Below are 17,859 nucleotides of genomic sequence, written 5' to 3' on the forward strand. Positions count from 1 at the left end.
AAATGTGTACATGTTGGCATGGTTGATAATAAATACAATGCAGAATCATAAGCAGGGAGGAGGCTGAAGCCAGAACCCGGCAAGGAGCAACCAAGACTGATTGTGAGAGGAGAGGCAGAGAAAAAAACAAGGTCAATATTCCAACTTCAGTGATCGCTAGGCCAGAGCAGGATCATGTCAAAAGCCAGCAGCTGGAAATGACCAGCCTGGGGAGGCGAGCGCAGGAGCGGAAGTAACCGGCACAATTTTCTCATGTGGGCGGGCTCATCTAACTGTGGAGGAAGCAGACGCACGGGGCTAGGGCGTGGCAAGCGGGATGGCGCCGCAGCTTGGCCCGCACGAACTGCAGCACATCTTCTCCTTCCTGGAGGCCCGGGACCTGCTGCGCGCTGCGCAGGTGAACAAGGTGAGGTCCTGGGCAGGGTCGCCCCACCGCCGCGCTCCGCAGGCCCGGGGACCAAGGGGCATCTCCTCCAGGGACTGGCTTGGCTGATGCCCTCCGGTGGCACCGCCCTACCCTTCCCGCCGCCTTCTTGACCGGGCCCCTACCTTGGTGGTCATCTGCCCGGTGCTCTCTATGCCCCACTGTGTGCTTCCTCCCAAAGACTCAGTGCAAGGGCGACTAAATCACAGTTAGTGTAAGGTATTTGTTTTTCCCTGCCAGTTTCACTACTGAACTGTGACCAAAGAGACGCTAAAATCCTCCCTCTTTAATGTCTATCTGAAGAACCCAGTGCAAGCCTTGAAGTTAAGTGTCTCTTCATTAAGTATTCAGAAGTGTTCAAAAGGTTAGACTCGTCGTTGCTTGAACAAAGCACTTAGATTTGCAGTTTCGAACCTGTTCCGTTTTAAATGTTTTACTCACAGAAAGAGACCAATACTGTTCATTCCAATCTTGACAACTTTGCCAGAACCATCACACTGCAAGTATGCCACTTGCTCTTCTGTTAGGATCCAAGAATCGCCAAAGAATGATACCTTGACTCAGATAGTTTGCAAACACAAAGAGTGTTCATTGAGCAGCATTTCCTTCATGCAGGGGTCTCCCCATTTGGGGATGGAGACTCCTTGTGGTCGCCCAAGCTCAGCTTTTATTTTCAGGGGAATTCCAGGAAGGTGTACAGTGTATGTGCCTTAGGCCCTGGAGACCAGGAAGGTGTATGGTGTATGTGCCTCTAGGAGCCTGACTGATTCTACAATTCATTAGGCCCTGGAGACCTCCCAGGGGGTCACTTACTCATTCTAGCTACCTATACTTACTTCAGGCCAGATGACAAGGTGTCCTCTGATTGGCTGTCCACTGTTGTGGTTGGCTGACCATAAGTTCCTGGATCCAGGTTCTCATTTCTGGGAAACAGAAACTTAGACCTAGTCTCCCAAACTGCCAGTTTGCAGCCTGTCATGGAGTTAGCCTGACTCTTGGCTAGGTCAATCCTTTCACTGCAGACTTCATCAAAGGACCCAGAGTTGACATCTGGCCGTGAGGCTGAAGGTTCTAGGCTAAGGGTGTGTTTGCAGATAAGGCATCATCTAGTTTTGTTTTTTTCTTTTGTAGTTCTGGAAGATGCACCTAGGGTGTGGAGCTAGCCAGGTACTCTTAGCAGCTGAGGGACCTTCCTGTCTGCCTTTGTGGGTCTTTAATGCTGCAGTAGTTTGACCTGTATCCCTAGCCACATCTTTTTGCTTTGCTGTAACACTTGGAGCTTGCATCTTTTTCCTCTGCATCATTTGCCAAAACTTTGCGAGTGGGAGAATTTACCTCACATTGTAACAGTTTGTCATTCTACACCATGTCCCTGTTGTACCCTAGAGAGACAGTGGTGGCCATGACTGAACAGTCTGCCTACAGAAGACACTATTTAACATCTTGGTTTATGGATTGTGATGGCTAAAGTTATATTTTAAGTTTTAATTACTATGGGTAGGAGATCTATAGACCCAAAAAAAGACCCCCAAAAAACAAAAACAAACAAGCAAACAAACAAAAAAAACAAAAAACAATGCCTCTATCTTGCAAGCCCCACTCGTCCAAGGACAGATAATTTTCTGGAATGCTGGGGGCTGTTGTTTATGTAGGATAACAAGCCACGTTCTTCTGACTGGCCCATTTGGTGGTCTGTTGTTTTGAATGCTCCAGGTTGAGCTGTGTTGAATGTTGGCCTGGTTTTGTTCTTTCTTGCCTCCATGGGATTTGGCAGGCCAGAGTGCTAAATGGTTATTGACTGACCAGATCCTGTCTTTCTCACTCCTTGTTCTAGGTCTGGAATGAGGTTTCGATGACCAAGGAACTGTGGAGGTGAGTGAAGAAGAGCCAAGGGTGTTCTGCAAAGGAGAGGCGCTCACCAGAAGTGGCTCCAGGTGCTCTCAGCACTTTTGCTTCTATTGAAGTCCGAGAAGGATTATATCCCAGGTTCTTACCATGAGGAAACTCCTTTGTGGTTAATAATGTAAGACTTTGTATCAACAGGATTGCCAAACTCAACCTGCTGGATTCATTTCCTGTGTTTTCTGTCAGTGTAATCAAATTACTTTTAAAAAATCAAATCAAAACATCCATTTTATAGCTAAGATGGTCTTATACTTAGTTTGTAGCATAGGCTAGTCTTGAACTTATGATCATCCTGCCTAACCCCGCCCCCCACTCCCCCAATGTTGGAATTGTAAGCAAATGCCACACTGTGCCCAACTCAGATTTCTTTTAACTACACAGCAGCATAAAAATGTAAGATTGTATAAAATTAAAAAAAAAAATCACAGTTGAAAATAGAAATAGTTAAAACATTGAATTTTTCTAAGCCCCTCTACATTATTCCTTCTTTGGAGCCTGTTATCCTTTTATTTTATACTAGGATAACACTACCAGCAGCCGGAAGAGGGGCAACAGATGAGTCCTCTCTGGCTGAATGTAGGGCAGGCAGCCTTGAGGGTCAGGTAGGAGTTGTTTTTAGTTACCCGTAATGGAAAACAACTGTTCAAACATGAAGTGTCTTCAAAAGCTGGAGGGGGGGCGGTCTTTGCTTTTATTTGGGGTAACTATGACATCCCAGAATTCTCCGTTATTTCAGGGCTACTTTAGCATATTCAGTTTTCAGCATCATAGAACTGTTGGTTCTCATTAGCTTTTATAACTAATATTGATTAGATAAACAGTCTCAGTCAGGTTTGAAGCAAACTTTCATTGGAATCTATTCTTTCATCTCTTTGAAGAACACTGACTTTTAGGGGGCGGTAGGTAATGTAGGTGAAGGGATGTCCTGCCTAGTATGTGGCTCAATGAAATCGTCTGAGTGGATGAACTGCCTGGCGCAGCTGCCGCTGTAGGCCCTGAGTGTGCACATTTACAAGCCAGGGTAGAGCTTTCCCCGAGAGAAATACTGTTCTTGAGAAGTTAGCAGAAAATTCCTTTCTCATCACCTAACTTCCTTACAGTATCTCCATCCTTGTAACTGCATTTTTCTCTTGTTTGTTCTCTTTTTTTAATGTAACAACATGATGTTTCGATGTTGAGAGCTGCCAGTCCTATGCAGGCCAAACAGAATCATTCGGCAGCCCTTTTTGTCTGGAGCTGGTCATCATGCTTTCCCATTAGACCAGAGATTTAAAGACCACATTTGCCTAGACATGTGAGCACTGGAGTCTTGTGTGCCACACACTAGAGAGCCTACACACAAGAGTCTGACTCATGGGTGTATAATGGGTATCTGAGTTAGGGTTTCTATTGCTGTGATGAAACACCATGACCAGAAAGCAAGTTCATCATTAGGAACTGCAGCAGGGCAGAATTCTGGAGGCAGGAACTGAGGCAGAGGCCATGGGGATGGGGGATGAGGGAGATGCTGCTTATTGGTTTGCTCCCCCTGGCTTGCTTGGCCTGCCTGCCTTATAGAACCCAGGACCACCAGCCTAGGGATAGCACTACTCACCATGGCTGGGCCCTCCCACCCTTGATCACTAATTGAGAAAAATGTCTTATAGCTGGATCTCATGGAGGCATTTCCTCAACTGAGGTTCATACCTCTATGATGATCCTAGCTTGTGTCAACCTTAGCTTGTGTCTCAGTTGACACACAAGACCAGCCAGTACAGTACATGTGCAAAGTAAGATAGGATATAGGACAATTTGTGGTGGTGTTGGTGGTCAGGTTCTTTCCCATCTGACCACATTCTCCTCTTCCTGAAATGACCAATGACGGGTAGCAGCAGTGTATTCTGCTAGCTCCAGTTCTGAAAGCTATTTACCTCTCCAGTCAGACTTCCACTACTCTCACACTCAGTTCCCATAGCACCATTAGCTGCTGCTCTCCTGAACTCCAGACAGTAGCTTGAATCCACATGAAGAAACACCATATATAAAACCAGTGTCCAGGTGGTATGAATGCTTTTTGTAACCTTTTCTCCTGTTGTATAAAAGCAGGAAGTATGACCACCCTGTCTCCTGCTCTCTTCTCTCCAGCTGGAGTCTAAGTCAACATACCACACATGTTTACCTTGCGATTCTTACACATGGCTTTTCTTTTGTAAGACAGGGTCTTTCCTTACAGCCCAGGCTGGGTCAGGCTCAGCACCTATAATTGTCTCAGTCTCTCAGGCTCTAAGTGTGCACCTTTCCACCAGCATAGAGAGTCTCTTAATGTGATTTATGATACATACTAAAGGAGGTAGGGCAGAAACACACATGTATGAGCAAATGTTTTACTTACTACTGAAAATTGATTGTGTACTAATCAAAAGTATCCCTCCATATGTAAAGTCCAAGCTATAATCTTTAAGTCAGCTACTAAAAAGTAAATAATAATATGAAGAAATGACCAAGAAATTGAAACCGTACATTAGACCATACTTAACACAGAAGATGACAGTAATGAAATATGGAGGGGCTTACTCCAAGAGATCATTAAAATAATGAAAAGTATGATTATACAACCTAACAAAAAGGTGAAGGAGCCACAGAACTGGTGAAGAAAAGTGGTCCAGTTTAATGCTGTATACATGAAATACACTTAGTTTTCTTTTTCTTTTTTTTTTTTTTTCTTCATAAGATGTAGAGATCAAATGCAGTATGTATGCTTTGCAGGCACTCCTCTCTGAGACGGACTTTGGATTAAAAGACATAATATGCTGAAGGCAAGATTTTTGGAAGAAGATATACTCGTGCAGACAGTCATGAAAAAAGCTAAATGACATCACAGGGTAGACTTTGGGATCAGGGGTGTAAAGAAGTGTCATATGATGATAAACAGGTGAATCTAGAGATGATCTGACCCCTGGCAATAGCAAGGAGACATGGGAAGGATCAACAGCTGAAAGGGCAAGTGGGCAGATTGACTTGAATCCCAGTCCTTTAGTGTCCCCAAGAGAGACGGTGGTGAGCACCTCCTCCAGAGGACTGCCATGGAGGGCAGCTTGTCATAGACAAGGCACACGTGGTTCACATGCCACCACTCACTCACTATCAGCACTGCACCTGTTCAACAGAGGAGGAAGTTGAGGCCCTGTTAGGCACAGTGGATTATCCAGGGTTTCAAAGCCAGAAAGAGGTGAGGCCGGAATTCAAAGCTAGATCTGGTTTTAGAATCCCTGACTCTTGTATCCCGCCTAAGCTTGTACGTCTGTGTTTCAGGCAGCTGTGTCTGAGGCGATGGGCCTCCTGCAAGGCCTTCCCAGTGGTCGTGGGCACGCAAACATGGAAGAAGTACTATTTCTGCCGGTCTGAGCTAGAGTTCCGTATGGAATCTGGGCGGCCACAGGATTTCATCTGCAAAGCTATTTCTGGGCACACAGGTATGGGCTGGAGAGTATAAGAGCTATGTCCACTCCCACTGCCTCCTCCCCACCGCCCTTCCTGATCAAGTTTCAGGGTACTTGGCATCTCAGCTAATGCCGGTTGATGAACGCAGGTCTCCTAGATGCTATGTCATTTGTGTCACACCGTGGGAGGAAAGGATAGGTTATCTCCTTTTCAGTAGGCTGAGAAAATAAGACAAGCCAGGCCTTTGTAGTTAGGACTAGGTTCCGTTCTCCGGAGAGCTCACCCACTAGCTGAGTGGTTACAAGTTCCCCCCTGTCTCTTTATGTCCCCACCGAGCAAGCACTCAATGTGTTCCTGAAACTGGAGAAGAGGAACACTTGTGTGTTAGATCTGAGTCCATCTATGTCTGTCTCCCTTCCAGGAATGATAGATCAGCTGGCCTACGTCTCACCCCATGAGTACCGCTTTGATGAAGGGGCAAGGTCCGTGGTTTGCACTGTGTCTTCAGACTGTACTGTGCGTGCCTGGGATCTGCAGGAGGTGAGCTGCCCGCTGGGGAGGGAATGTTTGATTTGATGCAGGGCAGGTGCCCCATTTATGCAGATGAGCAATCTGAGCTGTGCCTTCAGCTGTCACCAGTAGGACATAACTGCTAACCAGCACAGTACGGGGGACTTTTGAAACCTGAGTGTAGCCTATTTTGTGTGACACGTGCTTGGCTTGCCTCTTGGGACCCAACTTTGCTGATGTTGGTAGGGGCTCTTGTGGCCTGTGCCTGGGATGACAGCTGCTTTGCCACTCCTCACAGAGGCTACCTAGTCAGGGTCCTTCAGAGAGAGAGAGAGAGTGTGTGTATGTGTGTGTGTGTGTGTGTGTGTGTGTGTGTGTGTGTGTGTGTGTGTGTCTCACTATCATTTCTCCCTTAAGTAGTCAGTTGTTGAAGCTGATGCTGTGTCACACTGTGACTTGTGCTTTCCAGTAGCACGGTATTTGCCTGAGCTCTTTGGAGGTGACAGAAGGTGGGATCTGTGGTCCTCTACTGAAAGGTTCTAATGGAGTGGTTGGCACCCTTCCCTTTTCCACCATATGGTATTTAAGGACATGGAAAGAGAACCTTTACTAGATAACGAGACTTCGCTGCTCCTTCATTGTGGACTCTTGTAGCTCCAAAAATGTGAGAAACTCCATTTCTATACTTTTGTTCAAATTGTTCAGTGTTGGGCATTTTATTACAGCAGCCCAAGTAGAATCATTGTATGTACCCCTTTGTCCATCGGCTTCTGTCATGTAGCACATGCCTTATGGTTCCTCCATGTGGTTTGTAGGGTCTTGTGTGGCTCAGGCTGGCCTGAAACTAGGGATTTTTCTGCTTCCCCAGTGTTGACATCCCAGAGATGTGCGGCCCACTGCTGGCCTGTTTGTGTGTTTTTGAGTCTTGAAAGCTTCTGAAACAAAAATGGGCAGGCTGGGAGTTTAGTGAGTGAGCAGCACTTGCCTGGCATGGGTAAGGTTTGGGGTTCAATCCCTAGAAAGTCACTTTACCATAAATAAATAACAAGCACAAACAAACAGAAACTAGCCAATTCCAGTGAACACACACTCTCCATCCCTTCGTCCTAATCCTTCAGATCAACAGTGTTAATAGTTTGGCCTCTCTCCTGTTCTTCTCGATGGCTTTTTTTGATACCAGGTTGGATTTTGCCCTGCAGCTCCAGCCGGCCTGGAGCTTAGGGCAGTCTTCCCAGCCTTTCCTCCCAATCACTGGGGCAGCAGTCCTGAGACACAATGCCTGGCTTATTTTACTTGCTTTCATAATGGTAGTTTGCATCCATCCACACCCTGCTTAAAGATACAGGATTCTTTAAGCATTTTTTTTGAAGGTTTGCTGTTTGTGTGTGTATGTGCCTGTGAGATCATGGCGGTCAGATAAGGGTGTCAGGTCCCTGAGAGCCAGAGTTCTAGGTTTTTCTCTCTTTTATTCAGTCCGGGACTCCAGCTCATCAAATTGTATTACTTCAGTTAACCTAATCTAGAACCTCCCTCTTACATGTGACACAGGTTTGTTTCCTGGGTGATCCTAGAACCACACAGTTGGATCACCATCTGTGTGCTACAGACTGGTAGAGTGGGCCCAGGCAAACCTACATGGATTGAGAAAAGTCCTATGTATCTATGAAATAAATGGATCCCTGTGTAAATCTGTTATGTTAATTTTGTTGTTGCCAGGGCTCAGAGATCTGGTCAAGTGCTGTGCAGCCTGCTCCTCTGGTGAATGTGGTGGCCTATCCTCAGCTGCAGCTGGTTGTCACTGTGGACATACAGGGCTTGATCATGGGGTGGAAAGCAAAGACCGGGTCTGAGTGGGCCTTCTTCAGCTTGCCGGCATCCTGTTCTTCAATGGAGGCCTGTGACCACCCAGAGGGCCCCTTCTTGCTGGTGAGTGACACACATACACAAACACACACACACACTCACACGCTCTCAGGAACCCCTATGGTGAGTAGAGTCTGAGTCCCTCTTGATAGCAGGCACTGCTGCTCTGCCTCCTCTTTGTGCACCACATGGAATGCAGGCTCTGTCCTTCAGACTTGTGTGGCATCAACTGTTCCCTATAGCCTCTGCAGTTGTGCTGGGTGCCTGCTGTGTAAACTCATGTGTTTTTGTAGCCACAGTGCCTCTGCTTTCCTGTGTGCTGATGGGGGCTGCAGTCCCTGTCTTCACTGTTTCTTCACGCCTTCATTCTTTGCTGCTTTTTATGAGGGTCAGGGCCCCTGACCTTCAGGGCGGGGCTACCTTCTACCATGTGCTCTTCAGCTTGTCTGCCCACTTTTCTACACGTGAAGTGGGAATGTGCTTTGAACTGGTTTCCAGAGTTTGGTGGTTATATTTCAATTTTGTGAAACATTTTAAATATGCATACTCTTAACCTAATAATTGTAATTTAAGGCATCCCCGTGAATGTACGCTGTGTATATACAGGGCCTAGGCAGGAGTACTCACTGTAGCAGTAGTTATAATAACTTTTGTACTCCTGGCTGACCTTCCCAAATTAGTAACCTTTGTAAATTGCCATCAGTGCCAGAGGAAACATTGTAATTGTAAAACACACAAGCAAGCTGCTTGTGTCCTAGACAGGAAGGGCAGTGGAGGCTCACATCAGGCTCCTGCAGGGGATGTGGGCTCTGCTCTGAACACTTAACATTGCTGTGGGCTGTGCCCACCCTTCAGTGGGGGACACAGCTCTACCAGAATGTGATGGTACGCCTCATTGTCACATTCTTTCTGTTCCAGGTAGCCTGTGATGAAGGGACCCTCTACACTATGACAGTACCTCAGCTGCAAGTGGTCTCCAGAGTACCCACATTTCCTCACTCCTCTGTGAGCCTCACGTGCTCCCCTGACACACAGTGGGTATTTGTGTCTGCACAAGGCTCAGACTTAGGCCCAAAGGTCAGTGCCTCGGAGCCCAGTTCCTGGTAAACCTAATGTAGTGGGAGGTGGCTAAAGAGCCTGCACCCTGAGACTACAGGATGGAGGTTCTCAGGCCATCGCAGGGTCAGGAAGGAGTGTGACTCCCATGCAGGAAACCCAGCCCTGTTATCCTCTGCTCTTCCCTGCCACTATGCTGTGAGCTAGAAGGGTCAGCTCTCTGCTGGGAAGGGCAAAGTCAGCTTTGACTAGGTTTGGGCTTGGGCGTAAACACCAGGGTGCTCCTAAAGTGCTTTCTGTGTGCTGAGGATGGGGTAAAGACCAGTGAGCAGTGAGGCCAGTGCAGGTGCTGGGGAAGAGGGCAGGTGATATGTAGGGGTGCAGGTCTGACCTGCCTCCTCCTCTGTGGTCTGGAGCAATGCCCTGCAAGTCACAAAGTGCTAACCGTGACCTGGTTCATAGGTACAGAGATGTTGTTATACCCAGCTCACAGGAACATAAGGAGACCACCAGAAATTGCCACACCAATGTAAACACAAAGAACCTTTAATATGAGTCCAGATGGAGTCCCGATCGGATCACAATCTTCCCTGCTCCACAGGTTAGGAATGCCATGCTTGAGTCTAGGGGTTCAGGGAATATATGGGAGAATGCATAAGCAGGGGCTCTCGAGCCTTGGTGTTACGTGATTGGGTAGAGGGTAAAGGACTGCCATCCTTCAGAATGATAACATTCGCTCAGACTGGGAGGAGGAGCCATGCATCTGGAAAAGGACCTTTTTGACCTGGGAGGAAATAACTTATTCTGTTATCAGAGGCTAGTGGGTTTTTGCAAGTCAGTCCCAGCTGTCTGGGAGCACTTAATTGCTTCTTTCCCATAGCTCAAGAATGGGGGCCTTATCACTTCAAGGACATGAATTTCTGCCTCCTTCAAAGGCAGGAGCCATAGGCACTGGGGAAGGGCTGCCTCTTTACATTTTGCATGGTGGGGAGTGCAAGTTTCACGGCTGCCTTTTGTCTGCCCTCTTCAAAGGCAGGAGGCATTTGTAGGGGTGGGGGGAGTGCAGGCTGGTTAGCTCAGTGTGGGGACAAGGTAGTGTGGGATTTGATGCCAAGGATTAACACAGAGACAGGGGCAGGTTACTTTGTATCTCTTCAGTCACCCCTCCACTAGTAACTTTAGAGGCCAATCTTGGGCTCTCAGATCTGGGTTGTCTGTGCTAATTTGTTGATACCGTGACCTCATTTCCATCAGTTGAATAGTTCCCAATCTCTGTTTCATGTACAGAAAAAGCATGGGCTTATTGATAATGCATGGTCTAGAAGTGAGGAAGAGTTAAATGAGGGCCAGAGGTCCCACCAGGGTGGAGATGAGAGTTGTTAACCAGGGGCAGGAATCAAACAGTGAGTGGTACCAACTTTTGGACTTTTCTCCTTCCCTCTAGGGTCTATCTATACTCTCCCTGACTTTGGCTAATGATTTCCTAATAACCCCATATGGTTGACATGAAACAACACTCCTCACGTAGAGCGGCACATAACCCTCTTTGAGGTAGAAACCCACTAAGTCTAATACCCGCCTGGTCTGCAGCACTACCTCAGCATTACTCAGAGAGTCCACATTAAGCTCCAAGTGCAAGATGGACTTTTCTAGGCATTGGATGTCCTCATCTATGTCTGCCTTTAAGCTTTTGTAATTCTTTTCCTGTAACGTCAATGCAGCTATCCCAGTGTGGGCTAGTCCTGCCCCTAGGATTACAGCTAGGGTTAAGGAGAAGGGTTCCCTTTTCTGGCTCATGAGGTCTCCTTCAACAACGTCCCCTACCAGCGTTCTCAGCACTGTCCCTTCTGAATCATAGGTTATGCGGGGTACTAACTGGACTAGAATACAGAACTCCTTTGGGGTGGAGGAGTTAAGGACCTCTCTATGCATACGTGGGGTCAGTCCCATTGAACAAGCTCACTATGCTTATTCCGGGGGAAATAATCCATTTGGAATGAACGGTGGGGACTCTTACTGTGTTCAAGCTCTACAAACACCGGGTCAATATTTTGCTTTGTCAACCAAACGCCAAATCTTGTTTGGGGGTGGCTGGTGACTTGTATAGTCTGTACTCAGTCACAGAGGCCAAGTCAAGTGTCAGCACCGGGATCAGATCACTATTCGGATCCATTAACCAGATTTCCCCAGGTTTAAAATGAATTTGGGCCCTCGTTTTAGCTAGAAGATCTCTTCCCAGTAAAGAGTAGGGGCATTTGGGAATGACTATGAACAAATGGGTTACCCGTCCCATTCCCAAGTCTACTATTCTTCAGGTAGTCCATGAATATTTTTTGGTGCCTTTGGCCCCTTGGACCCAGGACTTCTTGGAAGACAGTAGCCCTTCACCCTTTATGAGCACTGAATGTTGGACTCCAGTATCCACCAGGAATTTCAGAGGCTTCCCCTCCACTCTAAGGCTCAGGGCTTGGGCTCAGGGAAGGGGTCTGAGGCATGACTCTCAATTGTCATCCTCAGTGAGCACGGTCTTAGTCTTTGGCTTTCTCTTTGGGTTATTCTCTGGCCCGGTGTCCTTTCTCCTTACAATAGACGCAGTGGTTCTTACCTAAAATTGGCTGACAACCCCCCTTAGGCTCTTTACCTTCAGCAATAGTTCGCGGAGCTGGCACTTCCTCTCTCTCTCTGGTCCAGGTTACTATTAGCTAGAAGGACTTTGGCCAGATCTCTGTTCACTATCTTCCCTGTCTTACTCTTCTCATCTTTAGTCTCGCTATTATGGTACACCTTCTCTGCAACCTCCACCAAATCTCTCTATGACTTCTTCCCTAGCCTTTCTAATGTGTGGTGCTGGTTGATTTATAAACACCAGCGCTACTGCCTCCTCAGGGTCGAGGTGCATATAATGGTGGAAAGCGTCTATAATCTGCACAAGAAACTCTGCTGGGCCTTGATTATCCTTCTGCCTGACATCATACACCTTAGCCAAATTTGTGAGCCCTGAGACCTGCCATTAGAAACTGGTGGTAGACTCAAGACGTTTCCTACCTTTACCCGTATTGTAGTCCCAAGCTGATATCCTGAGGGGAAGTCCTTTTGTCAGCAGGGTTCTGTGTTGGAGTGCTGTTAGCTCCTGGGGATGTTTGGGCCTCCAAAATTATGTGTTCCTTTTCCTTGGTGGTAAAGAGAATCTGCAAGAGCTGCTGACAGTCATCCCAAGTAGGCTGATGGGTGACAAGGATGGTGTCTAAGAGGACAATGAGCTCTCTAGGGTTGTCTTGAGAATCTAGCATTGTTTCTCCAGTTATAAAGATAAGCAGTAGCTGAAGAGCCAATAATGGAGGGGTTGATTCCCTTGTTGGTCAGTTGGCCCCGTTGCCCATAGAGTAAAACAGTGGAATCTGCCTCCAGCTCTACAGACTCAGAAAGTGGAGACCACACAGGGAGGAAACCAGCCTGTGATGAGGCTCTTCCTCGGCCACAGATTCCTCCCCTGACTGGTACACTCGGGAGGTGACTCTCCAGCACCTCTACTCTTAGTCACCCTCTGCTGCTTACTCTGACACCTTGAAGCTTCTCCGAGGCCAAAAAGAAGAACAGAACAGACACAGACTGTACAAAAATACTAACACTCAACACTCACCTGCTGGCACCAGACTCTTCAGGTTGCAGATTCTGGGGATCTGCTGAGGCTGCCGAAGGACGAGCCCCCAGAGTGTTATGCCCAGTTCTCGGGAACCCCAAGAGACCTCCAGAAATCACAGCGCTGATGTAAACACAAAGCCTTTATTATGAGTCCAGACCCAGATCACAATCTTCCCTGCTCCACAGGTTAGGAATGCCATGCTTGAGTCTTGGGGTTCAGGGAATATATGGGAGAATGCATAAGCAGGGGCTCTCGAGCCTTGGTGTTACGTGATTGGGTAGAGGGTAAAGGACTGCCATCCTTCAAAATGATAACATTCGCTCAGACTGGGAGGAGGAGCCATGCAGCTGGAGAAGGACCTTTTTCACCTGGGGAGAAATAACGTATTCCGCTATCGGAGGGTAGTGGGTTTTTGCAAGTCAGTCCCAGCTGTCTGGGAGCACTTAATTGCTTCTTTCCCATAACTCAAGAATGGGGGCCTTATCACTTCAAGGACATGAATTTCTGCCTCCTTCAACGGCAGGAGCCATCTGCACCAGGGGAATGCTGGCTGTTTGATAACACAGAGGGGAGTGCAAGTCTCAGCACCAGGTGTTAATGCTGAGAGTGGAAACTAGGATGGGCTGCTGTTCGTCTGCCCTCTTCATAGGCAGGAGGCATCTGCACAGGGCAAGGGAAAGGAAGTGCTGGCCATTTAGCTCAGCACAGGGACAAGAGAGTGCGAGTGTGGGATTTGATGCCAAGGATTAATTAATGCAGAGATGGGGGCAGGTTACCTCTTCAATGTCCAGTCACTTGCCAGAGGTGAAACCCTTACTGAGTGCCAGGACCTAAACTAAAAAAGTTAGAGCATAGAAAGAAGAGCTAGTAGAACACAGGAAGGAGATCTGAGAGCTAGGGAAGAAGATCATTAGAGAATAGCAGTTTGGTACAGAGGGCATAGGATGCTGTAGCCCACAGCCTAGAAGGGGGACATGAAGATGAGCTCGATTGCCCAGTTAGGCCTAGTATTGCATTATGTGGGCAGCCAGCTGTCCAGGCAGTCCTACCAGAGGCTGAAGTCAGCCTGGGGCTGGAGGGTTTTGGGAACTCTCAGGTTCCTCACCACACTGTGACCATATATGGGTGTTTCAACAGGTGTTCTACACTCAGCCCTTGCTGCACCCATCAGAAGACAGACTTCCTGTCTCCACTACCCTTCCCATCAGGCTGAGCTCCAGAGCCTGCTGGGCTCCGGATGAGGCAGCCAGACTGATGGTGATACACAGAGATGACGGTGGCGTGCATCTGGTTATCACTACCTTCGAGTTAAAGGCCACCAAGTCCAGGGACAGATTGAGCATCCTTGGTAAGGTCCCTGTGCTGGCCACAGCCTTCAGTTGGAACTTCAGGACACTGCTGTTCACGGTTCCTCTAGAACAGTCTCTTTTCCCTTCCGGGGAAGGAGAGGCAGAGTGGCCTGGATGCTTTGCTGCATGTTTCATGTACCGGGTGATAGAATGCTCAGTACATGTTGGTCCCTGTGTGGTGCTGGGCTTCAGAAGTAAATTCCACGCCCACACCCATGGTCTCTTCCTCTGTGGGTGGGGCCACCCCAGCATTTTGCTGCCACTGGACTGATCTTTAGGGGGTCTGGCTGATTGGCTCAGGGGCAGGGGCAGAGCTCTCCAACTGCAAGAGCCCATATTTTTTTTTCAGTACACCAGATTGTCGGGTGAGGCACATAGCCATACCAGAGAAGCAACCTGTATGCTTTTGTTCTCCCAAGCACAGCAGCTGGCCAGCTTCCACCTGCCGGACACTATGACTCCTCACCTCATGCAGGGCCATGGCTCCCAAACGATCCTGCTCACCTCCAGGTCAGAGCTGGTGCTCTTCACCATACATGGCCTGCAGCTGATGGCCTTCCAGGACCACCAGAGGCCAATCACGTCTATGTGGGTGGTGAGTGTGGCACCTCCTGCCTGAGGCATACTTTCCACTCTTGGGAATCCACAGCTGTAGCTCACTTGACTTCATTTCAAGGATCCAGACCGTGTCATCACTGCTGCCTTGGACCTGTCCTTGCGTGTCTATGTGTGGAATAAAAAGAACACATCACCTGTCCTCAAGAGCTGTTACCATTTGCTCGGGGGATCTCACAGATGGGCCAGGTAATTTAATTGACTGTTCTCCAGCCCTGTGTCTGTAGAGTAGAAAAGCACTGGGTTTCTTTCTTTTGGAACAAGTTTTGTCATGTTGCTCCAGGCTGGTTTCAAACTTCCAGCATAAAGTGTTCCTCCTCCTCATTCCTCTGAATAGCTGAGACCAGATGTGCATATCACATCTGCTCGAAGGAATGGTTCTAAAGCAGTTGTTGGGAAGGGTGTTAGTAAGTACAGCCTCATTACCTGGGTCTCAAGATGAGCCACTGTGCACATCCTGTTTTTCTGCCACATATCAGACTTTTCAGTTCTCACTGTGTGCTGTATATTGTCTCTTGTACAAAACCAGACCATGCTGGTACTACCCACACTTTGCAAATGAAATAGCTGAGAGATTTAGATGTTTTGTGCATAGTCCACAGAGAACATGGGGCAGGATGCAGGTTAGACCTTGAAAAGGTCCTGAGAGCCCTTACAGGTAGGCACACCACCTTTGACCACGGAAGGCCCACTGTAGACCCTGGCAGAGGTGCACTTAGTGTAACAAATACACAGAGCCTTTCCCCCGATGTTTCTCACAGCGTCGGGAGCATCGTGATTCAAGCGGCACCGCTGCAGGAACCCAACCTGACCTTCCTGCTAAACGTGTATAGCCTTTTCAGTCGTGGCAGTGGGCTGGATGGGGTTGGGAAGGTGCAGGTGTCTGCTTTTGTTCCACGGTTAATGCCTGGCGTGTCCTCCTCCTTTGTAGTGGATTCACCCACGTGAAGAGTGACAGCAGAAGCATTGCTGGGGTGGAAGCCAGAAGCACTGGGACAAGTATTCTGAGGTCATATTGCTTCAAGGTTAAGCTTGACTAGACGCCACCAGTTGAAGATGCTCTGGCTTGGTGTGCGTGCAAAGTCCTTACCAAAGATGTTGTCAACTTTGGAAAAAAAACTAGCAAGATGCCTGCTTCCTAACAAAATGCCTGCTGCCTTCTCACAGAGAGCCGATGAAGTGGTTTCTGTCATCTTACATTTCACTGTCCTGCTCAAACAAGGGAGAATAAGTCCCCTCTTCAGGCGCTTTCCCAGGTGGCACGGTTTCCCAGGTGGTCACAGACAGAGTGGACTGTTTGTGGTAGTGCTGAATTTATAGCCTGCTCGTTTGCAGTGTCCAGATGGCAACAGAGTTGTTTTTGTTACCAAGAATGTAATTAAAATATTTTTATTTGCCTGTGCTGTAGAGACACATTCCTGCATGAACTTTGCTGTCATTGAGATAAATTCTGTGAGATCCATCTCAAAAAAACTCAAGGTCACCAACAAAGCAGAGTGATGGTGGCAGCTTTAGAGTTGGCCAGCATGGGGGCCCTGGCTGCATCAGTGGGTGCCCACTAGGCTTCTTAATTGCAAGCAGTATGTGCTGGCAGTCACCCACTGAAACCAAAAATGGACCTTGGTGGATGTCAATAGGGCACCTCTCTTTTAAAGAGAAGGGTGGAGGGCGAGAATTGAGCCAGGTAGCATGGCAGCAGAGCACAGCCAGGCTCTGTTCTGCCTCTGCTCACTTCTGGCACCCTGCTTCTTATGGTAATCATTTAAAAACAGTGCTGTGTATCATAGATGCCTGTGGTCATGTAGGACATAGATGGTGCCGTGAGAGCGTCTACCCTGAGGCTGTCAGTGGGAGTCCTAACCTAGCTCCACCACAGTTATATATGCTGTTCAATGACTCTGAGAATGAGGGTAAGCAGGACAGAGCCATCCCAAGAGAGCCATGGAGAAGGGGGTGGAGAACAATGAGAAAGAGAAACCAGCAGACATGAATATGGTGGTCCAGCAAGAAAGACAACTGTCATGTTCTAAAGATGACAGGAAGGATCAGATCAGCCAAAGATGAGGATTTCTGCTGGAGATGTCATGGGCATGTTCCATTTGCAGGTCATATTAAGAGCAGCATCCTCAAGACACAGATGAATTCCTGTTAAAATCCCTCCTTGGGAAAGTGTGGGCTCTGACATTAGAGCGATGAAAGCTGGGCCTAGTGGCCCTACTCAAGAACACAAACAGCTCTAGGGACCTTGCTCTGGAGTTGTGAGCCAGCTTGGTAAGGGAAGTCTTATTGGAGACATAGGAAGCTCAGGTACCAAGGCTAGCTAGTTCATCTTGATGAATGTATTGATCTTGGGCGTGGTGCTTTGGGCCTCAAGAGGAGCCCTGGAGAAATTGCTACACACTCCCTTCCTCCAGTTCCATGGCCATCAGTGGGCACAGTGCACCTGACTGGGCAAGAGTTCACACACAAGCACATAAAGCTGTGTGAGCCTTCCTTGTGCAAACCAATGAAAAACCAAGGAACCAGGCCTAGTAAGACAGGCTGATGACCTCTGTCACTTCAAAAGTTCAGCCTAAGTCTACCTCAAGAATTTAAGCCTATCTTGAGCAATTTGGAAAATCTCAAAATATGAAGTAAAATGAAGCCAGAGATGATGTCACTTCGTGCTGCAGAGCACTTGCCTAGCTTGTGAGGCCCAGGGCTCAAGCCCTGGTACTGTAAAAAATGAACTATATGCGCTCAAGTGCTATCTGGCGGTGATAACACAGGCTTTTTAAAAATATAAACAAATTCTAAAAACATTGCACTCTTCAAGACATGGCTCGATGGTTCCGAACACTGACTTCTCTTCTAGAGGACCTGGATTCAAATCCCAACACCCACATAGCAGTTCACAACTGTCTGTAACTCAAAATCCGATGCCCTCATGCAGACAGACATGCAGACAAAGCAACAATGATCATATAATAGAAAGTTTAGAAAAGAAAAAAATGTTGCCCTTTTTGATACTGTTTTAGAAAGCAACATAAATCCTTAGAATTACTAAAGCCAAACTCTGCAACACTGGCAAACCA

The 17,859-nt window shown here is 47.7% G+C and overlaps 1 protein-coding gene across 24 annotated transcripts; it reads left to right on the forward strand.

Annotated features, from left to right (window-relative positions):
- Positions 1-253: 253 nt before the first annotated feature.
- On the forward strand, positions 254-16,200 carry Fbxw17 (F-box and WD-40 domain protein 17). 24 transcript variants are annotated; one of them, XR_003950419.1, is made up of 11 exons: positions 254-406; positions 2,259-2,296; positions 5,621-5,781; positions 6,171-6,289; positions 7,976-8,185; positions 9,041-9,199; positions 9,641-9,779; positions 12,587-13,006; positions 13,959-14,169; positions 14,520-14,974; positions 15,717-16,200. XR_003950419.1 is itself a non-coding variant. In XM_006516828.3 (10 exons), the coding sequence occupies exons 1-10, from the start codon at positions 317-319 to the stop codon at positions 15,823-15,825; spliced, it is 1,311 nt and encodes a 436-aa protein (XP_006516891.1). In that variant the 5' UTR covers positions 257-316; the 3' UTR covers positions 15,826-16,200. The 24 variants fall into 24 exon arrangements, 9 of the variants coding, with proteins under 9 accessions (XP_006516891.1, XP_006516892.1, XP_006516895.1 ...); XR_003950418.1 differs by having other exon boundaries at positions 14,595-14,974; XR_003950417.1 differs by lacking the exon at positions 12,587-13,006 and having other exon boundaries at positions 255-406; positions 14,590-14,765; positions 14,847-14,974.
- Positions 16,201-17,859: the final 1,659 nt, after the last annotated feature.

Source organism: Mus musculus, chromosome 13 (assembly GCF_000001635.26).
Source record: "Mus musculus strain C57BL/6J chromosome 13, GRCm38.p6 C57BL/6J".
NCBI lineage: Eukaryota > Metazoa > Chordata > Mammalia > Rodentia > Muridae > Mus > Mus musculus.